The sequence below is a fragment of the Vicia villosa genome, linkage group LG4 (genome assembly GCF_029867415.1).
Source record: "Vicia villosa cultivar HV-30 ecotype Madison, WI linkage group LG4, Vvil1.0, whole genome shotgun sequence".
In the NCBI taxonomy this organism is placed as follows: domain Eukaryota; kingdom Viridiplantae; phylum Streptophyta; class Magnoliopsida; order Fabales; family Fabaceae; genus Vicia; species Vicia villosa.
The window spans coordinates 148,464,468-148,491,685 of NC_081183.1; the positions used below are offsets into that span (position 1 = coordinate 148,464,468).

The 27,218-nt window shown below is 35.3% G+C and overlaps 4 protein-coding genes and 1 non-coding gene across 5 annotated transcripts; 3 read left to right on the forward strand and 2 right to left on the reverse strand.

The window, feature by feature from the left end:
• The first annotated feature begins 3,059 nt into the window (after positions 1–3,059).
• LOC131595452 (derlin-2.2) lies at positions 3,060–6,282 on the forward strand. The gene is made up of 6 exons (XM_058867800.1): positions 3,060–3,383; positions 3,648–3,747; positions 5,195–5,409; positions 5,502–5,585; positions 5,731–5,784; positions 5,876–6,282. The coding sequence occupies exons 1-6, from the start codon at positions 3,285–3,287 to the stop codon at positions 6,056–6,058; spliced, it is 735 nt and encodes a 244-aa protein (XP_058723783.1). The 5' UTR covers positions 3,060–3,284; the 3' UTR covers positions 6,059–6,282.
• Positions 6,283–8,719: 2,437 nt separating this feature from the next.
• On the reverse strand, positions 8,720–12,856 carry LOC131595451 (tobamovirus multiplication protein 1-like). Its single transcript, XM_058867799.1, has 11 exons — positions 12,586–12,856; positions 12,408–12,498; positions 12,256–12,308; positions 11,441–11,533; positions 11,218–11,289; positions 10,650–10,722; positions 10,484–10,529; positions 10,292–10,355; positions 9,641–9,694; positions 9,363–9,440; positions 8,720–9,269 (listed from the first exon to the last, which is right to left on the reverse strand). The coding sequence occupies exons 1-11, from the start codon at positions 12,709–12,711 to the stop codon at positions 9,177–9,179; spliced, it is 843 nt and encodes a 280-aa protein (XP_058723782.1). The 5' UTR covers positions 12,712–12,856; the 3' UTR covers positions 8,720–9,176.
• Positions 12,857–17,230: 4,374 nt separating this feature from the next.
• On the forward strand, positions 17,231–17,302 carry TRNAW-CCA (transfer RNA tryptophan (anticodon CCA)). Its single transcript has one exon. It is a non-coding gene; the product is annotated as a tRNA-Trp (tRNA).
• A 51-nt stretch (positions 17,303–17,353) lies between these two features.
• Positions 17,354–18,982, forward strand: LOC131595453 (small ribosomal subunit protein mS86 (rPPR1)-like). Its single transcript, XM_058867801.1, has one exon. The coding sequence runs from the start codon at positions 17,445–17,447 to the stop codon at positions 18,627–18,629; it is 1,185 nt and encodes a 394-aa protein (XP_058723784.1). The 5' UTR covers positions 17,354–17,444; the 3' UTR covers positions 18,630–18,982.
• Positions 18,983–23,676: 4,694 nt separating this feature from the next.
• Positions 23,677–26,585, reverse strand: LOC131595454 (cardiolipin synthase (CMP-forming), mitochondrial-like). Its single transcript, XM_058867802.1, has 8 exons — positions 26,096–26,585; positions 25,945–26,011; positions 25,781–25,855; positions 25,628–25,679; positions 24,483–24,568; positions 24,310–24,384; positions 24,134–24,228; positions 23,677–24,029 (listed from the first exon to the last, which is right to left on the reverse strand). The coding sequence occupies exons 1-8, from the start codon at positions 26,512–26,514 to the stop codon at positions 23,939–23,941; spliced, it is 960 nt and encodes a 319-aa protein (XP_058723785.1). The 5' UTR covers positions 26,515–26,585; the 3' UTR covers positions 23,677–23,938.
• Positions 26,586–27,218: the final 633 nt, after the last annotated feature.

The window sequence follows — 27,218 nt, forward strand, 5'->3', positions numbered from 1 at the left end:
TTTAGGGTTTGTCCTTATATTTCTGAACTGTGCATACATTCACTCCCTCTCTTTCTGCCTTGTCTTTTCAGGGTTACCCCCGAAGTTTCCTCCGACTCTAACCAACCATATCAGATCAGATCCAAATCAAAGCTAAGTATTATTTATCATTCATTATTAATTTATTTATCTTTTATTTTATTAAGGTTAACCTCATTTGCCTCCGAACCGATAATGCACTCACCCCTCTGTTTATTCTGTCTTTTCCAATTTTCAGGGTTTGTCAACTGCCAAAGCTACGAGTATTGGTAACCCTAAACCCTATTCACAAATTATTACTTGTGTTAAACCTTTTGCTTTTTATTTTTATATCCCGCTGGTTTCAATTCCCCTCTCCTCCGCTGGTTACAATTTCCCTTCCCCATTATTATTGTTATATTATTGTGTGGTTAGTAATTATAGGGAGTGCAACTTATTAATTGAATTAGCATCACGTAATTTTATAAGATAACATAACTGAACATAATCACGTGATTGTTGCACCCACGCACACTTTTGGGGTAACCTCCCTGTTGCCTTGTTGCCTGTTGCCTTGTTGCCTGTTGCCTTGTGTTTTTTGCAGAATAAGCCATGTCCCTCGAATACGAGGATACCTCAGCCATGTTGCCTCGATAAAAAGGTCACGACCCTAATGATGCTGCCTTCGATACACAATATGACCTCGACCCTCGGAAGTTGCCTACGAATAAGGCTGAGGTATCTTCTGGCTGCCTACAAAAATGGCTTATTCTGATCCTTGCCTCAGACTACCTGCCCTTCTATGGCATGGGACAGTCTTATGGCAAAGGATGCTTCGATGACCCTTCAACCTCCAAACGAAAGGCTTCCTGCCCTCTTATGGCAAGGATAGACCCTTTCATTCTGAAAGGCTAAAAAGAGACCTATCATCTGAGTTTAAGGTAATTGCCCCTAATTGCCTTGCAATGCTCAAACCTTTTTATTATATTCTTTCTCGTAATTTTTCAAAAGGGCAACGCTTATTCACAAGCTAAAGTCCCTATCTCTTTCATCTACATTTTCTAAACAAACGAGCAAGCAAAGCAATTAAGAGCCCATGGAAAACCATGGATGCAAAGGGTGCCTTACACCTTCCCTTTGCATAAATTACCCCCCGAACTCAGATTTTCTTTAAAAGGTTTTTTTCTGTTTCTTTTTGCCTTTCCGAATCTGTTTGGATAAAATAAAAGTCGGTGGCGACTCATGCTTAACCGCAACATTTTTCGATTATAAAAAGTCAGTTCACCGTGTTACATGCACACCGGAACACTTATTTAAAGTGTTCCGATGGTTTATTTTTTAAAAAATTCTAGACTTTATGCAAGGGTTTAAAACCGTTGCCTAAAATGAATGGCAAATAAAGTAAAACCGTTGACTAATTGTAAAAAGCAAACATTGTTATTAAACAATGATTTTAGGCAACACATTCTCTCTATTGGTCAATAACTTTAGGCAACGTTTATACCTGTTGTCTAAAGACTAGAATTTAAAAAGAAAAATTAAACCACTGGAACACTTTAAATAAATGTTCCAGTATGTTGCTGCAAACACCATTTTAAATCACTACCGGAACTCTTTTTCTAAGAGCATAATTATCGGTACATGAATGGCGTTTCTACACAGTTTTTGAAGTTACAGTGTCAGAATTACATGGATATTTGAGAGGAAAAGGCGTTCTTTCTTTTGCAAGCGTTCTGTTATGTGGGAACATTTCTACACTATCTTTTACCATTTGATTACTATTAAAATATTCTTTTTTCATTGCCAATAGTTATAATGGGTGTATATTTTGGAGTTTGGTGGGACCGACTTTAAAGTTTTTCATGGGTTAAATGCAGTGTTTTAAAAACCGGACCAGATATCAAATCGGTGAGGGTACTGGGTCACTGGTTTATTGGTCGAACCACAGGGTCATTGGTCGAACCGCATGACTAAACCGGGTTAAACCAGATAACTCGGTTGAATAGACCAGTCGTTATAACAAAATTATATAGGTATAAAATCTGTCGAACCGGATGATTCAGTCCCTACAAAATATAACTAGTACTTCATTTTTTTGAAAACATCGTATTATAAAAAAATTCACAAATTCATAATTTAAATTCAAATTTTACACATATCACACACAATCAAATAGTACATAATTATAAAATATAAACAAAAGTTTAATCGCAACATAATTTAATTGAATAATTTATAACCATTGTCTACTAAATTTAATTTCAATAAAAGAAAAATTGTTTCAATGTTGAAATCTCCTTCTTTAATATCAAAATCATATGTAACAAAATCAAACGTATCTACAACTATTTTTTTTATTATTTTATTTTATTTTTTATTTTAATTTTTAATTAAAATAGTCAAAATAACATTGTTTTAATTTTTTAAAATAAAAAAAAATTAAAAAAATTAAAAAATACATTTAAACCACCGGTTCACAAAAACCGCTGGTTTTTTCGGTTTTAGCGGTTTACACCGGTTTTGACCGATTCACACCGGTTCAATGACATTTTCGATCCATCTATTGAACCAGATCGGTTACCTGGCCGGTTCCCGGTCCTACTGGCCGATCCGGTCCGGTTTTTAAAAAACTGGTTAAATGGATATTTAAAAATTTTAGTTGAGTTGTTCAAATAATTTAAATGTACAATATATTATAAAAAGGTGGGACCCATTTAAAGAACTCAATGGATGTGGATGCTCTAAGTGTTCCGGTGTATTTTTTAAATCGGAAGATTTTAAAAAAGTGTTCTGCTTTATATCTTTTTGGGTGTTTTAATTTTTTTTTTGAAATGTATGAAATTCTTTAAAATATATACTATTTATACGAGGATATTTTGGTCCAAATATTTTTTGTATAAGGATAGGTATAATTGTAGGGGTACAAAGTAAATTTTTTCTTCTGAATAAATGTTGGGCTAACATTCGGGCCAACCCATTTCGCAATAATAGCCCAACAAGTACAACAAGTAGGAATAACCCTATTGGTCCGTGCAAACCACGCGCTTTATGATTCGTGGTTCCTCTGTCATTCGTCGTATTCTCACCTCTTCTTCTTCTTCCTCTCGTTCTCTTCTTCCACGCTTCTTCTATCACATCAAATTCCCCTCAAACCTCACCTTTTGTTTTGTTCGTTCCCACTTTTCCTGAAAACTTCACAGCTAAACTTTCACTTTCTTTTCATATCGTTCTTCTTCTTATTATAAAGTTTAATTAGGATCAGACAGAGATTAGGGCAAAAAACAACAATGGCTCAAGCGGTTGAAGAATGGTACAAACAGATGCCGGTGATTACAAGATCCTATCTCACTGCGGCTGTTGTCACCACCATCGGATGCTCCCTCGAGGTATACCGATTTTCTTCTCCTTTTCTAGGTTTTAGGGTTTCAATCCTTTTTTCATGATATCTGGAATTGTTGTTGTTTTTTGATTTCTCGATTTGTAATTGTTAATACACTAATTTGAAATCAGATTGTTAACGCTATTGTGTTATCGTGATTTAGGTTTTTTTCTCGTTTCTGACATTGTGTAGGGTTTGATTTCTTATTTTGTTTTACTGATTTGGAAATTGCAAGTGGTTGATTATTTTGTTCTTGTTTATGATTTTGCAGATAATTTCTCCGTATCATTTGTACTTGAACCCTAGACTGGTTGTGAAGCAATATCAGTTTTGGCGTTTGGTTACTAATTTCTTGTACTTCAGGAAAATGGGTAAATTTTTCTTTGCTCTTTGCATTGTTTTATTTTTTTGGCTAATGTTAGAGGTTAGTATGTTAATGGTTATGTTTGTTTTTGGTGTTTGAACTTTGGTCATCCTACTTGGAACTCATTTGGTATCCCTCTGCTCACCAACCGAGCTGCCTGTCCATTGTGATTGGTGGCGTGGCTTACATGCTTGTGGCTTTGATTTTTGTTTCGTAATTGTCATAATATGGACATTTCTACTTGCTGATACATGTGCGGAACTCATTTTTCTCCTATTTTATCAAGATTATATACTGATGCATCTATCTCTCCCTCTGTAACATGTGTGAGTGTCCATGTGATTAAAGGAGTATTGGTTATTCGTAATTTGTTGATATAAATGGGGACTTTTTTGAAGCATCATGAGCTTAAATATTAGGAGCAAAACCACATTTTAGACATTTTAGGAGCAATGCACTAATAAAATCAAAATTATGGTTTGGGCACAACACGAGTGAGGAGAGGCTGCTGCTATAGTGGAGAGGTACACACTTATTGGGTAAGGTGTCAATCTGATTGATCCAAATATAAACATAGGGCTAATGGTTGTGGGTATGATTGATCCAAATATAAACATAGGGCTAATGATTATGGGCATGATAGTTCCAATTATCAAGACCATATTGATGCATGTATCTTTCCCTCTATAATATGTGTGTTAATGTGACTAATGAGTATTGGTTATGTCATATTTGTTGAGATAAATAGGGACTTTTTTCAAGCATCATGAGCTTAATTCTTACATCACAAACAACATTTTAGGACCAATGCACTAATAAAATCAACGTTATGTTTGGGAACAACATGAGTGAGGAGAGGCTGTTGCTATAGGGGAGATGTACACACTTATTGGATATGGTGTTAATCTGATTGATTGATCCAAATATAACCATGGGGGGAATGGATGTGGGCATGATAGTTCCAATTATTAAATTACCTATGAGATATGAGCTTTCGCGCACCCATGCTACTTATCAGAAGCAATAGAACCACTTTATCATACTTATTTTTGTGGCTTAGATCATAGCATAGCTTTTGCTTCATATTTACACATGACCTTAGTTACCTCATTTGATGAACTCCCTTTTTGCATTGCAAATTAGATATAATGCTTTTCTTGTCATGGTACATTTACATTGATACACTATGCAAATTTCTTAATGCATACTCTAAAGTAAGAGGATTGAAACTTGAGACTCACATTGATGGCTTGGTGTTAAATATTTATTGAAATCAATAATCTCTTGATATATATGGGTGTACAAGATGCTTCCCTCCTCTCTTACACCTCTGATTTCGTTTGCCTTTTCTACTTGTGGACTAGATGATCAATGGAATATATTTTCAATCCTTATAATTTGAAAATTATGAATCATACATTTAACTTCATCATGGTATCTTATGGAATATGCAGACTTGGATTTCTTGTTTCATATGTTTTTTCTTGCTCGGTACTGCAAGCTTCTAGAAGAGAACTCGTTCAGGGGAAGAACTGCTGATTTTTTTTACATGCTCTTATTTGGTGCATCTGTATTGACTGGAATCGTTCTTCTTGGGGGAATGATACCTTACTTATCAGAGTCATTTGCAAAAATTATATTCCTCAGCAACTCCTTGACATTTATGATGGTGAGTTGCATTTTGTGTAATTTTTTTTTTTGTTGAAACCTCCCTCGTGTTCAAATCCACCTCAAATTCAAAGCCTTGATTTTTTTTTTCAGGTTTATGTATGGAGCAAACAGAATCCCTTCATTCACATGAGCTTCCTAGGACTTTTTACTTTCACCGCGGCCTACCTTCCCTGGGTGCGTAAGCTATACAGTGGTTACTGATAGGCTAACACTAATCTGTGTTTTTGGTTTGATTTGTATGAAAGATCGTTTTATCGTTGACTTAAGTTCTTCTAGCTTATAATCAAGGAAATCTAATCTTAAAGTTTTATACATGTAGGTTCTCTTGGGGTTCTCTGTCCTTGTTGGTGCTAGTGCCTGGGTAGACCTACTGGTATGTTTCCTTTCAAAGAATAAATATACTATGATGTGGACATCTGATTTCTATCTATACAACAAATGTAATTCTCGACAACATTTTCCAGGGAATGATTGCTGGCCATGCATACTATTTTCTTGAAGATGTCTATCCTAGGATGACTGGTCGTCGACCCCTAAAAACACCATCACTCATCAAAGCACTATTTGCTGATGACCCAGTTGTTGTGGCACGACCTGCCAATGTTAGATTTGCTGCCCCACAAGCTGACGAACTTCACCAAGATTGAGTGGTCCATTCCACTGTTGTGAGAGAACATACATGAAGAAAATACACAACAAAGTGGTCATCAAACATTGTAATATATTAATATTTTCAAACTTTTTTTTTTCGTGTGCAATTGTTAATTAAGATTTTAGTTGCACCGTGTCGAATGACCAAAGTTTTTACAGAAGTGAGATGATAGATTTTCTCTTTTCTGATCATGTAGATATAATATTATCATTCCTTTTACTATTTACAGTTGTTTAGTTATATGTCTTTATTGAATGAAAGCTTGAAAAGTTTGATTTCATAGATAAGATTATAGTTTTATTTCTAGATTTTCAATTCTGTTGTGTCACATCATCAACAATGGTAGGCCTTTATGTGCAACTAAGACTATGTCAAAATTATTGTATTTGAGTGAAGGGATCCTTCAATGAAGATCCAACATATAAATGTGTTACCGGCGGAAAGGATCCTTCAATGAAAATCTTACATATAATTGCCTTATAGGTGGCAAGAATCCTTCACCAAAAGTCTAATATATAACTGCTTCGTAGGCGACAAGGAGTCTTTAATGATGGTTCATTGTATAATTGCCTCATAGGTGGCAATGAACCTTCGTCCATAATATAATTGGTGCAACATCATAGGGTTAAGAAGGCTCCATAATATAATTGGTGCAACATCATAGGGTTAAGAAGGCAGAGCCCCTCATTAAAACCCCTACCCTTGTAAGGGAAAAGAGTGTAATCCTACCTTTGTTACTTTAAACTAAATCTTTGAGAGGATTCATACTTTAGAGGGCCAAGGCCTTTGCCTTATTCCACCAGAAACACTAAATAATTAAATGTTACTCCTCCGTTCCTTTTTAAGTGTCGTTTTAGCAAAAAGCTCTTCCACCAAGATAGTGAATTATTAGAGTTACTTTTTCTATTATACCCTTATTTATTTTTCTCTTTCCAAATAAATTCAATCATACACTCTCTTTTTCCAATAACTAATTGAAAAATTTGAGGTGGAGTTATTGAAAAAATAAGGGTATAAATGACAAATTATAACATTAAATTATAAAACGACACTTAAATAGGAACAAAAAAATTCTTCTAAAACGACACTTAAAAAGGAACGGAGGGAGTATAATATTTCAAATTAATTGAGTTCAAGGTTTTAGGAATAAGTCTTCATCCCAGCTCAAGGACCTTCCTCAAGGAATAACTAGATCCTCTTCACCATCACAACTCAAACACTATGTCAGGAATAATCTTTTTTATTACATGACAAAAATCATAAGGAATAATTTCCCGGATCATACTCCTTATTTCCCAAACACATAATTTCCCCTACCAATTCTAATAAACTCAAATGCTAAATTCACAAATTTTTTTTTTATGGTATATCTAGTGTGCCACTAGTTTATATTTTATGCCTGTTCTCATACCCACAGAAGCCCTGTATCAACACATAATAGATCCCGAAAAATACAAATCCTTAATTTGGACTACTCTTGAATGGTACTCTCCATTAACATGGTGGAGAAATCAATTAAAGTTAGTCCTAGAAATCAATTAATGGAGTATGTTTGCTTCGTCAACCTCCATGAACCAGAGAACATGAATGATAATACAACTTGCATAAGTCATCAAAAGTTTAAAAGCCTAGAAATTGGAGAAAGTTCAGCTCAATCCACATAACAAAAATCAGAGTCTTCAATGAAAGCTGAATTCTCAGAAGGAGATGTGGAAGAAGCTCATAGAAAAATGATGGACCATACTTACATGATAGATGACATATGGGAGCATGAGTCATCCAAATTTGGAGATTGCTTTTTCTGAAGGAAACTTATGCGATCAAAATATGTCCCCATCTCATGAACTCATCTACAAAGATTGATGTGGACAGATACCCACTTTGTATAATAGGCGTGACTATGAATATTGTTAAGATTGATGTGGACAGATACCCACTTTGTATAATAGGCGTGACTATGAATAGTGTTATTTTATTTTCTTATGAAAAAATAATCAAAAGTATCTTTGCCACTTGATAAAATATTTCAATAATGCTTTGTTCATTGTTGACTTTTCTGTCTTTTATGTCTCTCCCCAACTATAAAAGGGGAAGTTTGTGTCATATTTTGGCAGAAGCAAATGAAATAAAACCTTGTGTGCTTATATTCTAAACATGTTCTAAAAATCATTCTCTTTTCTCTGAAAGCTTTAATTCTCATGTTCTCATCATAGATACTCCATTAAGATGCAAATATGCACTACACTTGTCTCAGAAATGAGGTTCATGTGTATCAGAAAACATCTGACCAACAATCCATGCTACAGTCCTTGCTATTATGAAATGTCAGTTTTAATTGTATCTGGTGCACTATGCAAGTCCAAAGGGTTGGCAACAATGATACTATATGATGCGATTAAAACTAGTTTCATGATATGTGAGGCTCCAGACCAGCGTGGCATTAGATATTTAAAAATTCAAAGACCAAAATAAACATGAACTTAGAGTGAATTTAAGTTTTTCCAATAAATAATGGAAAGCAAAGATACCAGCAATTCAACATTTACGCCATGACTTACAGCATGTCTTTTAAATTTGAAACATACTTGGTCCAGTAGAAAGCAAAAATAGAAAGAAAAAATAAACATGTTTCTAGTGTTAAACAAATACTACTGAATTGCTTTAATTCTTGAAATGCATCCACCTCATATAAATAACAGTACTAATTCACTTTTTCAACATTTTCGCTCACTCCAAGTGTACATTCATTCAGAGTTGAGCATCAGAAACTTCATGGAGTATTGAATATGGAAAGAATGAATACATCATGGCAAGCCTACATCTCTAAACGTCATAAAAACTTCTATTTGTTTAGTTCCCTCAACGAACTTCCCTCAATCCTCGGTTTACTTACATGGAGTGTGAAAGTCACAATCTTGATGACACACAAATAAAAAAATAAGATTACATATTACTCTACCCGAGCAGCAACTGCTGATTATCACGCGTGTAAAGAACTGCTGCATGAGAATATATACTTGATGGGCAAGAGCAGAAGAACACCATTAACTGCAGAGCCATTAAAGTCATAACCAATTGGTGAAAGAATACAGGAAGATCCAAGATGTTTGCAGTTAACGAATAAGGTGATATTGAGCTGATATTCTCTTCGGTGGCAATTTGCGCAGTATGAAGAGGACTAAAGCTGAAGGCAGGATCTCAACCACCTGTACTCAAGGGATAGGTAAATTCCCATATGTTTAGAGAGTGATTCCAAAGTAGTAAGAGCAATTAACAAAAGGGAACACAGAGTAAAATACCATGTAATAGATGAAGTCCAAAATCGGATGGTCCACAACATCAAGAGATGCATCCGAGTCAAATGCAGATACAAAAACCTACACGTGTAACAAGAGGGTAATTAAGAAAGGGAAGATGGTTACAGTATTACAGAATAACAAAGGAACAATGAGCAGCATCCAAGCAAAAAACGAACACAATTTTTACACCTAACATATTTACTGAAAATCAGAAATAATATTGAGAAATGCCAACTAGAACATTAATATAACAGAAAAGTAATATAGTTAGACGTTACCATCACACATCTTATCAGAAAACAGGTGAAACATATGGCTGTGACAAATCCAACCTGTAATGCAAAACCAAATTTATGTGAGTATAACTATACTATTATACATATTTTCATTTTATAGTTTATCTACATTTGGTCATCTAGAGTAAGAGATGAAAATATTGAATAAGTTCTTTTTATTTCATAATGAGATCTAACCCAAGAGCACCTAAAACATAAAATTTATGCAGTAATGTTCTTGGCAGGAACCATAGTAATTTTCCAATTAAAACAAAGATTACTATAAGATAAGCACCCAATCACAAGAAGAACCATCTCTTAAAAGATAGTTGTCAAATGGAAAGAACCAAGCCATTTAGTACTCCATCGAGCATTTCATACTACTAAATGTGAAACTTACTTATCCCATAATACCCAAGTCTCTATTGTTATTTTCTATAATGTATATGAACTTTTGTAATAGAAGAGTGAACTTACTACATCAAAAAAGAAAAGAATAGACCTTATGAGACCAAAAGAGAAATGGATGATTGTAACAGAGAAAAGACGCGATCATACATAGAAAATAACTAAAAATAAAGTGACCAACAATATTATCAAATTTTTCCCACAAAATTTTATTAAACTGACTTACAGAGAATAAATTTGACATACCTCTTGAAGCTTCTTTCTTCTCCCTTTCGATTCAATTGGGAAACGCTTCAGCATGAAAAATAATCTGAAAACATGAATTACCAGGGGGAAATAAAAGTTTTCACCCAAAACAAAACCCATTAGTGAATAGACAAAACTGAGGAATTGCAAAAGGTATTTCATAGATAATCCAATCAATTGCAGAAGTCTTACCTTCCTCCAAATATTAGGAAGCCTAATGCAACCACAAATGATAGACCTGAAGAAAAGTAAAGTAGTTCTTGTGAAAAACGTGCTATGGCTTTACCAATATTTCAGATGTCGCAAAAGCAATTATTAAACATGAGATGCATAATAATTCTTTGCTTAAAAAGCTAACCTCCAATAAATATCTTCCCAATGAAGTCGACGACATCATTGTAATATATCCAGAGGTAAATCCAAATACCAGCCTGAATCAAAAGCCACTGTTTAGTATTGTGATAGTTGAGGTCAACTAGCAAAGAGTCTTTTTAACTCTTTTGCTCTGTTTACCTATGGAAAGATTGTTCTGAATCAAGATGTATTGTGGAGCTAAAAATAAGAACAGCACACAATTACAACCCAAAACAGATATCAAATTGTATATTTTAAAAGCAACTTTGAATACTGAGAAGCCAGTATTGTTACTCAACCAAGAACAAGTGTCCTAGAAATTATTGTGCCATAATAATTTCAGTCACCAAAAGACCTTGCCAACACACCAACAGATCATTATTTAATATTAAAAAAAAAGTTAGCTTACCAAATAGAATGCTGCAGACCTAAAATTTGGTTAGGGCAAACACCAAAATGCGGGGGGATTTGTAATGTATCAAAACAAACACCGAGGGAATCCCACGGACAAAAAGAGCGGATAAACTTAAATTTACAATTTTGTTATTTGCAACAAGAAATGAGACAGATACCTGGATAAAATACATGGCACCATTTACAGAGATGTAAACTATCCTGAGCTTATCAGTTGGTAAACTCCTTGCCTGCTCAAACATGAAATACAATTATAATCCATTCCCTGATTAAAATAGAAAACATTCCTTGATCACAAGAATGTGCATAATAATCACTTATTCACTAAAGCACAAAATAAACAGGTTTAATAGAATAAAGCAAAAAAAAAAAAAAACATGCCTGGTGATAAATTTCAGCCCAGAAAAGGACAAGAAGTGTGTATGTTGAGAAAAACACAAGCCCTGGCAGATCTAACAGCACCAAAATCAAGACCTAAAAGAACAAGTAAAGTAACCACTCTATGTTAGTATTCAAGCCTTTATTACCAATCATCAATCTCAGCAATTCAAAGACTAAACATTCCACAGGGGCAAAAGTCAAATATAAAACCTAAATGAGCAAGCAATGCATCTTCCTATCCAATTTTGAGAGTCAAAAGTGATTCTAAAGACTGCAAATTGATTTTGGTATGTTGCAGCAGCTCCTGTTTAGAATTTATTTTGCTTCTAGAATCAATTCTATTTCAAAGCCATAATTTGTAGCTTTTGCCTCTCAAAGTGATTTTTACACTCCACTTCAAACTCATTCTAACTAAAATCACTTCGATCAAAATAAATTTTAGCCACAATAGATATTTGGAACACTCAGAATTGATTTTGGATGTGTAAAATTGATTATGATGTATTTGGTTTCTCTGAAGTAAAATTGATTATGTTTTTCAGAATTGATTATACTAGAAGCTATAATTTATTACAAGAATTTATCCATAAATAAATCACTTTATCTTCAACTCACTTTTGTAAAAATTTATTCATAAATAAATCACTTAATCTTCAAGTCACTTTTAGCCGGAGTAAATTTATCATAGTCAATTAAGTCAAACTCACTTTTCTTCGCCTTAGTATCAAACACAGAATTATTATGCATCATCACTCTCAGTCTCAGCAATTGAAAGTGAAGCTGAATATTCCAAAGACACAAAAGTCAAAACTAACCTTCGGATGCAAGAAAAAAACCCGAGCGTGAAATCCAAACACTAGAGCACGAACTACGAATCAAAGTAAAAAAAAAGAAAAAAAAAGCGAGATTAACCGAATAATAAGGTTGAAACATACAAAGCATAAGTAAAAAAAATAAAAAATAAAACCTCCGCTAACAATGAAGTTAAACAGATGAAAAATCTTCTGCGTAGTCCAACCATATTCCGGCACTCTAAGCTCAATCCTAATGAGTTGAATCTGCAAAATCGAAATCCAAAATTCAACATAACGAAACAATGAATGAGAGAAAGAGAAGAGACTAGAGAGAGAAACAAAGCAACAGACGAGAGCGATGAAGGAGATGAGAGAGTAAACAGCGCAAAGAGCGTAGAAGAAAGGACTGTGAATGAGAGTGGAATCGGTGAAACGGTTCCACCATGACCAATCGGAGAACGGGAAGAAAAGGTACATCGGTGAGACTTTCCGTCCAATAGTACCGGAACGGAAGCGAGATTAAGCTGTAAGTTAACGGTATCTGTCTCGCTGTCAGTCTAGTAATGGGTGTTAGGTGTGTTTAGTAAGTGGAATAGTAGTAGTGAGATTTTTCAATAATGCAACCAATATAGTATGATATATATATATATATATTTTTTGTATAATATTATTTCATGTGTTTGGGGTTTCTGGGAGTCAATGCTCAGTAGTTGCACTTGATTCATCTTTTTTTACCCTAATAAATTTATTTTATTTCAATTTATAATTATAATCTATATTTTTTTTATAAATAGAATGATTTGATTAAAAATATATTTTTTAACTAATTTATAATTGAAATTCAAAATAAAAGTCAAAAGTAAAATTGATTTTTAAATATTTTAGATTTTAAAACACAAAATCTTTGTGACTATTGTCATTTTTTTTCTTTTTAGAAATGCTCAATGCACCCATTGAATCTCTTAAGCCCCTGGCGGAAGTATTTTAAAGTTGTGTATGTTGGGAGAAATTGCATATTAATTCAGTTCTGTGATTTTTTCGTAGGTACATCTACGAAATGACTTAGCGCCAAAATTTTTCGTAGATGTATCTACGGAAGTATCTGATATAGTTTGAACCAACATGATCACTCTCCCATTGTTACATTTCTTCTTCAACACTCACACTCTCACCACCCTAAAAAACCCTGCACCATCATTATCATTTTTCACTCTAAAGCTTTAACTTTTTGGTGCAACAAATCAAATAGAGCAAGAGAAGACATAATTTAAGGTAAATAGTCATCCTTATCCGTTGCATTGCTCACATTATCAATCCAATTTCTGCCCTGCTATATTATCCTGTTATGGTAATATAACTTACAATGAAAGTTCTGTAGATGTGTCTACAGAAAGTACAAAATTTGCAAACTATGGGTTTTTGTGTAGATGCACCTATGGAAACAAAATATCTAGGATCTTTCAGTGGATATACCTACAGAACGATCTGTGACAGAAAATGGGTGGTCCACATTCAACTAGGTTTTCTAGAAATTTGGGGTTTCTAATCTTGTATTTAACACAAACACAAATATGTCTCAATATGAGTACAACATCCGTTGGTATGTCGCAAGTGTCTCATACTCCGACGGCAAAACACCCAGGCGGACGTTCAAACTTAACGAGTACACCTCGCTCGATGTCATCATTGACAAATTCCATTACCGCCTACCTTACGGTGACAAACAGAAGGTTGTGAAGCTCGGGTATCGTTTACTTTCATTTGACAACGGAGGGAACGTCGTTTAAAGCAACTTTGAGCTCAAGAATCGAGCGGATGTTTTGGCAATATGGCGAACGTATTTCGATTTCAAAGATAAAATCCCGCTCGAGTTCGTAGCGACTGTGCAAAGAACAGTAGAGCTCATCTTAGAGATGTGCAAGCGTCCACTGGACTATTGAAATATAATATTTAATTTGTTATTCAAATTATCGATGTAATGTCGATTTTAATTTATGAATGTTGTTTTTATCATTGCAAATGCTATTTTCTAGTTTTCTGAATCTGATATATTCCGTAGATAGACATTCAGAAATGTTTTGTATATGCATCTACGGAAGGTTTTCATGCAAATGTAAAAAAATGCTTTTGGAGGTACATCTACGGAAGCAGAGGAACATTATTAAAAACATACATTGTACCTAAGAACCCAAGGGATGTAGTAAGAGTTTTTTTTTTTTTTTTGCTTTGTGCACTCTGATTTCTAAGAGAATAGGACTCTAATAATCCATAAATCATGCCAAGACATTTTTTTTTATTTTATATAAATGTGCCACTTAGTTGCCAAGGCACCAAGTCGAATTTGGTATTAACAAAAGCCTTGATCACTCTAAGAGAATAACATTCTATCTAAAATTTGTTCCAAGATTTATCTTTAGCAATTTCAATTGCTCACTAAACTAAGCAGGTATAGAGTTCTTCCACACAAAAGGTTCAGCAAAATCATAAATGAAATTACCATTATTATCCATAAATAAACCACAACATCCCTACAAAAGAAAAATTTGAGACAAAAGCTCCACCAACATTACATTTTATTCCATCAAGCAAAAGGATGTGAAAGCACATTTTTAATAACTTGGGCTCTAGGCAGATTAATGTTGGCATATGATGAAAAGATCTGTCATAGATGATTTAATGGTTAAAGATGACTTAGCCATTTGATGTGAGATGATCTTATTAAAAGGGCGGGAGATATTCTTGAACTGACCCAAATTACTAGCCTACCAAACAACATTGATTAAGAAAATAAAAGCAGCTTTTTGAATCAGGGTGCATTGAGGAGATCTTCTCATTTGTATAGAAAGAGCATAAAACCTCCAAATAATTGAAATGAAAACTTTCTTTAATGATTTTACTAAGTCAAATCCATAGTTTGACAACAAATGAACATTAGAGGAAGATACGAAGAGTGGAATCTTAGTCGCATTTGTGTAAAGAGCACATTAAAGCCAATAAACAACTAATTGATTGGAGCATATCATCTATTAGAAGCTTATTAAGCATTAGTCTCCAAGGAACTAAGGGTTTTGATGCCGATTGCTCATATTACTTATGTTTTGATGCTGAAAAAAGTTATGCCGTCTCTAGAAGTGTATTTTCGAATTATTTATGAACTCATCAGGAGATGCATTTCTGGAAATTGTCTGTTCTCATTTTCCATCAATCTGTTTTCTGTTTTCTATTTTAAATGTTTCTTAGTATTTAATGTTTTTGTTTTCATTAGATATGGTGCATTCTGATATTTTTTCCAAACCTGTTGTGTCTCCGGATGCTTCACTTGTAGTTGTGAAGGAGGTAAATGTTGACAATCATTTTAAAAATGAACAAGAGTTTGAATTTCGTGATCACATGCTTCAATGAATTCGTACAGAGGCATCCAAACCGGGGTTTGATGTTGTAATCAGAAGGTTCGATAATGGTTCAGATATAAAAGGTGCATTTGTGACATTGATATGCGAAAGAAGTGGGGAATGTATACCTCTTCTTTGGAACTTCAAATGTGAAGAAACCAATTCAAGAAAATGCGAGTGTCCCATTAAGTTGCATGGTTATAGGTTGGCAACTAAAAAATGGAAATTTAATGTGATATGTGGTTTACATAATTATGATTTTGTGTGAAAAGTTCGCTAGTCATCCAATTGTATGCCGCCTCCTGTCGGAAGAGAAGAGATGTGTTTTTGACATGACATTGAATTTGGTGCAAGCGAAAAACATACTTGCAACCTTGAAGTGTAAAAGACTCTGGAATATCGCAAATATCAGGCAAGTGTACAATAGGCACTATTAAACTAAATTTACGTCTCCGTCTCCTCAAATCTGAAACCAACCACTCAACAATCCTTAAAATTTTCCGCGCTGCTTCTCTAACTCTTGAATCCCACCTCGACCGCCGCCCTCTCTCGTGCCACATCCAAAGTCACTGTCACAAAATTTTTTGATGCACTCCGTCAATTCATCGACGAGCTTCTCCATTCTCGCTCCGACCTTCGCGACGAACACTTTGTCTCGCATCCTATCGTTCTTTATGGTCAAGCAAACAAGATTAACCAAACTTTAACCACTTTCAAAATCATTCATGTTCTCTTCATGTGATGACACACCTTTCACTAAGACGTGTTTGTACATGTATAAAATCCCAACTTATTGAAAATGATGAATCACGAGACAAACATTTACGTTGAGTCAAGAACAACTTTACAAGCGATAATAACATTATGTATTCATTCAAAATCTTATAACATTAGGTTTATGGATCATCTGACTTATATATTACCCAATTTCAATGTTTCTAAGCAACATGAGATTTCTAAATCACACTTGTTCTTATTTGTTTATAGATTTTATATATAACTAATATGTACTCAAGTCACAAATCTCTTAAAAAAATAAGCTTCGCTACAAATTTTTGTTTTTTTAATAAAGTGAAAGCAAAGTAATACGACGATGATGTACTTTGAAGACAAAACAATTTCTAAAAAATCAAGCAAACCATTACAAGTGGAGTTGAAACATAACTACAAATAGATTATAAACTTTCTAAAATTATTATTTTTAAAAGCAAATTATAATTGAAAAACTACTCAATAGTGTTTCTTGAAAAACTTATTAGTATCATAAATTAAACAGCAAGACAATTTCTACATGGTGTCAAAACTAGTAAAAAATACATGGTTTTGATAATTCAACCTAAAAAATTAGTGTTCTATTTTATAGCTAGAAGTAATAAAATGATTATATTTTTGAAAGCACTCTCAAAGCAAAATGATTAGTTCATTTTACTTTATTTTATGTTAGGAATATCATTGGATTCCAACTTAAGATTCACAGAACTATCATTCCAGGTTATTTTTGCTTTATTATATATTACCTAAAGATTCTTCTCAGCAACATGCTAAACACAATATGAAGATTCTTGATTAGTTTATAAACAATACAATGCAAGTTTAAATAAAATGGATCTGTGGCGCAATGGTAGCGCGTCTGACTCCAGATCAGAAGGTTGCGTGTTCGATTCACGTCAGGTTCATAACTTTTTTTCCACTTTTTCAACAAAACGCATCGTTTTATATATTTTCATTTCTCAATTTTCTTCTTAACTCTAAAACCTTCATCTCCACCATTTCCCACTGCAAAACCCTAACCACTTTTTTCCACCTCCACCACCACCAATGGCGTCGCATCTCCGCCACACCCTCCGCCGCTACTCCACAATCCTCTCCCCCAACTCCTCAACCCCCCTAACCTCCAAGGAAAAAACAAGATCCGCCCTCCGTCTCCTCAAATCCGAAACAAACCCCTCAACAATCCTCGAAATCTGCCGCGCCGCTTCTCTAACTCCCGAATCCCACCTCGACCGCCTCGCTCTCTCCCGGGCCGCGTCCAAACTCACCGCCGCGAAACACTTCGACGCACTCCGTCAATTCATCGACGAGCTTCTCCAAACTCGGTCCGATCTTCGCAACGAACGCTTCGTCTCTCATGCTATCGTTCTCTATGGTCAAGCAAACATGATTAACCAAGCTTTAACCACTTTCAAGTTCATGCGTGAGAATCTCAACATTGTTCCAACGGTGAAATCGCTCAATGCTTTAATCCTCGCTTCACTCATTGCGAAGAATCACAAAGAGGTAACGCGAATTTACCTTGAGTTTCCGAAGATTTACTCGATTCAACCTAATGTTGATACGTATAATTTGGTTATTAAGTCTTTTGCTGAATCTGGTTCGACTAGTTCTGTTTTCTCGATTTTGGATGAAATGGATAGGAACTCTGTTAGACCTAACGCGACAACGATCAATAATTCGATTGGTGGGTTTTATAGTGAGAAGAAGTTTGAGGAAGTTGGAAAGTTGTTGAATTTGATGGAGGAAAGGTATAAGCTGTATCCGGGTCTTAGTACTTATAATGTTAGGATTCAGAGTTTGTGTAAGCTGAAGAGATCTTCTGAGGCGAAGGCTTTGTTTCAAGGGATGATCACGAGAGGGAGGAAGCCGAATTCGGTTAGTTATACTCATTTGATTAATGGGTTTTGTAGGGAAGGGGATCTTGAAGAGGCTAAGAGGTTGTTTGCTGATATGAAGAAAAGAGGTTTTAGGGTTGATGGTGATTGTTATTTTACGATGGTTTATTTTCTGTGTGAAGGTGGGGAGTTTGAGTCTGCGTTGGAGATTGCTAAGGAGTGTATTGGGAAAGGTTGGGTTCCGAATTTTACTACAATGAAGAAGCTTGTGAATGGGCTTGTTGGTGTTTCAAAGGTTGATGATGCTAAAGAGATTATTAAGGAAATCAAGGAGAAGTTTGCTGAAAACAGTGAGCAGTGGAGTGAAATTGAAGAAGGGTTGCCTCAAGAATGAAGAGTGTTGTAGTGTGGTTCTGTAATTTTTTGGTAACTTTTATCAGGAACATCAGCTTTGAAATGGAATTCTTTTGTTTTGCCATTTTCCTCTGCATCTCGGCGTTTTGCTCAGTCCATTGTTTGCTGGTGATGATGTGCTAAATTAATTTTGTATGTTTACAGTCACTTTCTTTGTCAGGGTAATAAAATGTATTGGAAATGCTTACACCGATAGAATTCTAATTGTCTTTTACTTCTTTCAATTACATTATCTCAATTGTCTTTTTTCTTGTTTAGAGGAAAATGCTAACCTACATGAGAGTTTGTGCGGACCTGTATATTTTTTTAATTATTATTACTCAATTTTTGGTTTCTCGTTATGCCATTCTCTCTACAGTTTGATGGAAATGATAGTTGCTGTTGTTATATATGAGCCTTGTCATTTTAGTTCTTGATTGTTTATTGAATCCAGCAATTGAAGGGTTTGCCTGTTCTGCTCTACTGTAATTGTGCATATAATTCTGTTTAACTTGGACATAGCTTCACTGTCTGCTGTTATACACCCAAGATTACAGGTAGTCGATTATAAATCTGTGTTGACGCACTCATATTTGTATGTCTATGCATATAATGCAACTATATGCATTGTCATAGTAAATAGATGTTTTAAATTTTGGCTAACAATCTTCAACTCATATCTAGGCATCTTCAGCAAGTCAAAATAAACCGAATCAAATAGGGTCTTGGACCAAACCTGACCTCCAAATAATCCAACTTTGCATAGACCTGAGTTGATTTTGTTAACTAGTTCAAAGAACCAGTGAAACTTATTTAAAAATACTATCGCCTCACATCACAGGATTTGACGTTTTAACGTACCTAGTTAGCATGCAACACTGAATTATTTGTTCCTTTTAAGATCTGATTGTTTATCAAGAGGTGCTCCATCAGTTATTGTCAAACTTAATTGAATTGGAATGACTAACCCTACTCATATTGCGATGCAGTTCAGCTCACAAGCTCAATGCATTGCTCCGATTACTACTATAACGTTTATATGCAAATCAACCAATTAGGCTTTAAGCTTTTAAAATATGCGCATATACAAATCTAATGCATTTACAAAGCTTTTAACATATGAGCATATACAAATCTGATGCATTTAGGTCATTTTTATCATATTCTAACTAGCTATTCTAGTTTAGATAAATATGAATGTGTATTTGCAGCCTGAAACATCAACTCTCTTATTAATATTTATCGACCTAGTCAAAGGGAAGTTTATATGGGGTTCTAAAATCCTACACATGAAAGAGCATTCATTTAAAGTCTTTAGAAGGGTAATAATGAGCACGTGACTGAGGAATTGATTCATCCACGCTTCCATCAAGAAAGCAAGTGCCCTATAAACTAAATGACTATGATTTCACACTAATTACTTGTGTCTTTCGACTGATGAGTTGTGCAATCCCAGAGTTGTCTTTTACGATTGATATATTCACTTTCTACACACTGATATCAGATTAATATAAACATTAAGTTGTACTATCTCTAGTCTCAAATGGAAGTAAAAATTAATTTTTTCTGAAGTTTTTGATTTATATTTGTGACTATATTTTATTTTATTTTTTTACTTATATTTGAGAACGGAAGAGTACGAGTTTTAACTATTTGTGACAATGCAAGGAGAACAGTGAAGTGAAAACTACTCTCAAAGGATCCCCATGGCATAGTTCAAACTACTCTCAAAGGATCCCCCATGGCATAGTTCAAACTACTCTCAAAGGATCCCCCATGGCATAGTTCAAAATCCTACTGGACGACTATATACTTTCTTGGAAGATGTTGCGTGATGAATTCATATTACGACTTACATCCCCAAAATTTCAACCAAACACAATAGTTATCCTTAGCAGAATTCACTAGAAGAAGAGAGAAATCCTCTGAGAGTATATGTACTAGTTCATAAAAATGGTAATTGAGGTAGGTAGATCCAATGATGATCTAAAATAATGAATGTTCGAGAAAGGATTGAGGATATACTACATGTTCAGTGAGAAGTTAGGTTTGGATGGCATCGTGAGCATGCGTGATATCCTCATTAGAGCCAAACCATATATGAAGAAAAGTTATTGCCCAAAGACATAGAAATCAATAAAGTGTCATGGAATCCACTAAATGACCAGTCTGGGGATATCCTAAGTCAAGACGACAGGGACATGGACACACATCAAGAGCCTCGAGGCATATTCTCATCATTAATTCCTCTCAACACTTCAAGAGAAAATATTTGACAAGAGTATTCCAACACTGAATTTAAAGAGGCTGGAGTAAGATACTCACATCCTGTCAAGAGTTGTCTAGGACAGACATGTCAAGGTTTTATCGCTTTCATAAAAGTCATTGTACGACCTAGGTGATGTCTCCATCTGAAAGCCACCCCCAATGAGTTGATTAGTAAAGGAATATTATAAGCACAAGGGGATGAAAGGAAAAATGATCCTGAAAGTCAAAGGTTATCAAAAGTCAACACAAAATGTTGCATCTCAAAATTTGATGAATCTAGGCACATGTTATCAAAGAACAACACCAGACGAGCTATCACAAAAGGTGCAAGACATGATTTGAAGGGAGAAAGATCTACCCAAGACTTAGTGAAGGTGGAAACACTAATAATTAGCAAAGAAATGCAAGGACATGAAAATACAACCCAACGGCTGACGCAACACCATGAAACTCCGCAACAAGGAACCATTTTCGCATTAAGAAAATATCAGTCGATTGAATAAAATCATAGCTAAGTCGCTTTTGTTACATATTTTTTCATATTTTCATGTAAAATCATACAATGTGATCCTTTCATGGTCAAGAACATAAATGAGTTCTTTACCAAAAATCATACAATATGAAAGACACGTTTATTCTTGACATGCACAAAGTCTAAATCACAGACAATAAATAGGTGATATCATAAATACCGTGAGTGTACCAGTAAATCCTAATCAAACCCCAATTATAAGAAGTCACTTGATCAAGGACACCAGGACCTTGAACACAAAGGTGGTGATCCGGGCTCACCCCCTATTGGTAGATTTTCACACCATAATGCAGAAGGTGAAGCCCCCATACGTTGATCTCTAACCAAGTCTTAACTTGGGGGCAAGGAAAAGGGGCAAACCCTTGGGCAGGAGTGCTTCTCAAAACCGTTCAGTAAATCAACCTAGTGCGACTCCACGATGGCTACCAAAAACCAAGAACAACGGCCTCGAATAAGAAAAAAAATTGTGTTATAATAATAAAGAGTCGTCGCCCATTTTCAAATTATTAAGAGATCAAGAAACAAAAAAAAAACTCTTACAAAAAGAACATGTAACAATAAGAACGTTTCATTCATTGAAAAATTCTTACAAGTAAGAGATACATGAATGGCCAGTGAGAATATCTAGGCGCGAAAAGAAAAAAATTAAAACAAGAATCCTACGACCTATAAGGAAGGCTTTTCACAAAGAACAACCACTTTGTCTTCCACTATTTCATGTTCAAGATGAATTTTCTCCTTTGATATTTTCATCTCGAGGTGGAAGAGTTATACCTCTGTCAAGGCATTCCCAAAGAACACTTGCATAATAGAATAACAACTCAACAACTTTTTACATATTCTTTGGTCAAATGAACATTTTCAAACTGTGCCTCTTACAACTTCTTATGAGCAATTTATCAAACTATTGTAGATTTCACTCAAAGCCTCCAAAACCCATATTGAGGGAGCGGTCTAAAACTCCGTTTGCATTGGGCAAAGCAATCTTCATATCAAACAACCTTTTTTTTAGGCAGAGGTCAAGGTCTCTCTTTCTCTAGGCAGAGGTCAAGGTCTCTCATTTGGTATGCCAATTCCTCCATCGCCTCTTGACGAGCATTTGATATGACAATTCTTCTCCATCTCCTCGGATCGTCTTTGCTTGCAAAATATGTGTAATTTTATCATGTTTTATATTGCTTTACCTACAAAATATGTGTAATTTTATCATTTTTCAATATAGTTTTTTTCCTTCCATTTGTATATTACTCTCAAAGCACTATATTTCAATTCAATGAAGATGAGAACCACACTATACTTCTCTCAAAGCCTTATATTTTAATTTATGACATTCACCATTTTTTTAAATGTGTAAAAATCTTGAATATCTTTTATTTTAGAACAAATGAGTAATTTATACATTAATATTTAGTTGTATTAGCTATTCAAGCAAATATTTAGTTGCATTAATTTTATTATAGTTATGAGAGTGAACATATATTACTAATTTTTTTAACTAACACTTGAATTTGTGTTAATGGTGAAAAACTCCATTACTAAAATATATTTTTTATTGATATCGAAAATGAAAAGTGATCATACCTGATCAGAAGAATCGTCGCTGGCTGCTCGGACTGGATCTTCTAGGAAGGAGGAGGGGGGGGGGGGGTGTACCTGCAAGGTACTTCGATGCCAAAGTAAGTTGACGAGCGATGGAGCGCAAGTACAAGCTAAAGTGAGTAAGAAGTGAATACCTGACCCTCTAGTGAAAGAGGGTATTTATAGCCCCCAGCGCTGGGCCATGATCTCGCTACTGGGTTGGACTTCCAAGCCCAACTAGGAGACTGCCAGGTTTCCTGAGCGGAAATATCGGAGGTGCGTGAGTGCCCTTTGTCATGGTTAACCGCTCCGAAGTTCAAGGGAGACGCGGTCTTTTAGGAGCCACGTTGGCTCCGTACTATTCGGAGGGTTGGATATGAAGGAGCCCTGCGAGGAGCAGGGTCCTCGGCGATGAAGGTGCTCGCGGGGAGCGCATGTGCCGGGCATAAGCCAGCTCGCAGGGAGCGTGGTGCCGAGGGTCGACCGACTCGGGGTCCAGTCCGGCCGGGTGCTACTTGGTCCACGAAGATGGTCTTGCCGAGCACATCTAAGATGGGTGCTTTAGACCCAGAGGTGAGCCACCGAGGAGCTTGGGCCTCTGAGGTTTATTGGGCCGAAACTATGTTGGACCTACCCTTGGCCCAGTCCAGAACAAAAAGATTACTCAATATTTCAAAAATATGAAAATTATAGAGAACTATTATAATGTACATTTTTGCTTGAGAAATGAAACAATATATGCTTCAAAAGTTATATATATGCTACCATCTCTACTCAAAATTCTCAGATCCGCACATGTTTAGTCCATTGACAGAACAGGTCAATAAACGTAAATTTTCTTCTATCTTTTCCTTAACTAAGGTGATAATTATACTTTCATTTGGCTGCAAAAAAAGCACACTGTTCAAATCAGCACTCCAACTAAATTTCAACTATGTCGACTTTAATACAACTGCAGATCTTTTCATGTATTGTAAACCATAGGCCGCACTAGATCCCACTGTTGTTGAAGCAACTAACCAGCTGCACCAGAAAATCGATCAAGTTCAATAATTTGGAAAAACATCAGCGTATGGGTAGCCAAAACTCTAGCCGAATTCAGCTCAGAAGAAAAATGCTTAAATTACCTTAGATAAGTAATGTATTCTTGAGTTTCTGGAGTTCCAAAATCGGGTTGAAGAAGAGCTGCAGCAACTAACGCTAACTGGAACACTGTATTCACCTGTCCAAATTGGTAGCACTCTTCAGAAAGTGGGATACATCATGCTTTGAAGAATAAACTAAAACACAAATAATGCCTTACCTTGCTTATAAAGAGTGGTTCGACTTTTTTGCGACCGGTCCCATCGAGGTTACAAAAATCATACCAGCTTTTCCACTGAGATAACCACACAGAGTCAAGGTTACATCTTCATTTCTATAATTTCTGAATAAAGGAAAAAAACACGACTCGTGAGCCTCGTTCTAATTTCATACCTTCCAACCCAAGCTACTAGCTCTTTGAAATACCGCACCACCGACAAGGAAGGCATCTCGGAATACGACTAGTCCAACGAGTCCAGCTTCAAAATCACACACCAACATGAATAATTTTGCACCATATAAATGGAATACAAAGTAATATATCTTCTCTAAAGTTTAGATGCTATATATGAAACCATTATATGAATACAAATGCTTAAGAAATGATAGGGTTGCACTATCTATCAAATAGCAGTTATCCTGCTATATGCTATTCCATTTTTGGGGCCGGCTGCTCCGCACCGCTATCCAGGATTGACTACTCTGAACCCAACTCAAAAGCAATTCAAAAGATGATCTGAAAAAAATCTACAACCCAATAATAGAACAAACTCGAAAATGAGAAATGGAATACATGTCTAGAAAACAGTTTAGATTGCCCAGAAAATTGGCGGCGACACGAGCTTGCAAATGGTAGACACGGAAAAGACCACTGAATCTCGTTATATGGTGATTGCCAATATAGCATGAGACGGGGGAGATTGAATCTTGCAAAAAAGAGGATAGAGAGCTAGCAATATAGACGTTACAGAAACAACCACAACAGTTTTGGACTGAAACAATGGCAAATAAAAGTGCATAAAACTAACTGGAACGAGCTTGTGGAGAGTTCTACAGTGCTACATATCATTCAAGGATGTTGCAGAAAAATTCAATAAAATAAATAAATGTGACTACTCAACTTGTTTTGCCGGCTACTACGTAATAGAATAGAAAAAGTAAATGGCGTGGCAATTATTACTAGAGTGTGACCCTGGCATTTCTCAAAATGCTTACTACACCCTTCCCTTTCAGCTACTGAACTCATTAAGCACAAACAGTATATAACTACAAAAACTATATCCAAATGTACATGCATTTCCCTTCCCTTTCAGCTACCAAACTCATTAAACACAAACAGTATATTGCTACAAAAGCTATATCCAAATGTACCCGCAGTCGCCAGCCCTGAATACTGAAGATCTTGTGCCAGAGATAAAAGCTGTTGCACAACTTGGTTTTCACTCACACATTATAGAGAACACATACTATTTCATCACGTTAACTAAACCATTAACAAAGCAAAAATTTACCAGCTACCTGAGTCAAGCACTACTTACGATGCAGTAGATCTTGATGAACCATTGCAACAGCAACACAACCAATAAGAACCTACATCATAGATTGAAAACAGACCATCAAACAAAACACAACCCCAATTTCCAGCTAACATTGCACTATCCTTAGAAGAAGAAACTATAATTCATTCATACCTTATCAGCAAGGGGATCAAGGTACGAACCTACTACAGAATCAATCTTCATCTTCCTAGCCACATACCCATCAAGCTACAATTACATAAACACATAAAAAAATTGAAAACTTCATCCTACATTTCAGCCTAGAGTGCATTAAAAAAATGTAATTTTTTTCATACCCAATCAGAAGCTCCAGAGATAGCCAACCCCACCATTGCTGAAGTATACATATCATTCACTATCATCCTACAAACAATACAATCAAATTATCACATGAAAAAAAAAAACATTTTTTTAAACTTATTCCAAGCAGAATTTCATAGTAGCTACCATCCAAGAAAAGGACCCGAAATCAATCGAGTAATAGATATGAGATTTGGGGCATTGAGGAAAGTGTATAGAAGTGTGTGTTGAGGAGATTGGTCTGAACTGGAATCAACATGGTTGTGGAGTGGTAAAGGGGTTTTTGTTGCGATTCGAATCAAATCGAGGTTGATGGCGCTGACCTTGCGGCGAAAAACGACGGCTTTAGGGTGGTGATAAAGAGGGGTTGCGGATTGAGAGAGTTTCCACGGCGGGGAAGCGAGGAAGAGAGGGCCGTTGTGGTGAGAAGGAAGGGGGAAAAGTGCGTTGTGCAGTAATGGAGAAAAGGGAAGAGTGATTGTTGTTGAGGTTGTTGGAATGAGGAAGGTTCGAGCTATGGTGTTTGAGTTTCGGAGGATTGATTTGAGAGACCTGAAAATCACCATTGTTGAAGCATTTCTTTCGACGGAGGAATTAGGTTTTTGTTTTCTTCTCTTTTTATTTATTTATTTATTTATTTATTTATTTATTTTACTTTCCTTTGAAAAGAGGGGTTTTGTTTTGGGTTTTAGATAAACATGTTTTGTCCCAATGGATTGTAAGATTTCTTGCCACTTTCTTTTGCTAAATTGCTAGCTTGTCGGTTGCATTCGTAATGGTATGACAATTGGTCAATTATCATACATCATCTATTAAGAAAATTTGCAATTCAATTCAAAGTATAATAGTGAAGTGTTAGAATCACAATATCTATTAAGATTCACATCCACATGGAAGTACAGACGACATTGTTCATGTATAGACGATACTGTTTATGTACGAACGACTATTATTTATGTATGAACGGAACTGTTCACAATTCTATTCATGAACAATACTTTACAGTAGTCACCAAATTTGGTTAATGTAGTGTAAAAACTTGATTGATGCAGTAATGAAGTTAGTTAATGCAACATTCAGGTATTAAAAATAATTTTTAACAGTCACCAAACTTGGTTAATGCAGTGTAAAAACTAGATTAATACAATAATAAAGTTGGTTAATGCAACATCCAGGTATTAAAAATAATTTTTAGCAGTAATCAAACTTGGTTAATGCAGTAATGAAGTTGGTTAATGCACGTCCAGGTATTAAAAATAAACGGCCGTAC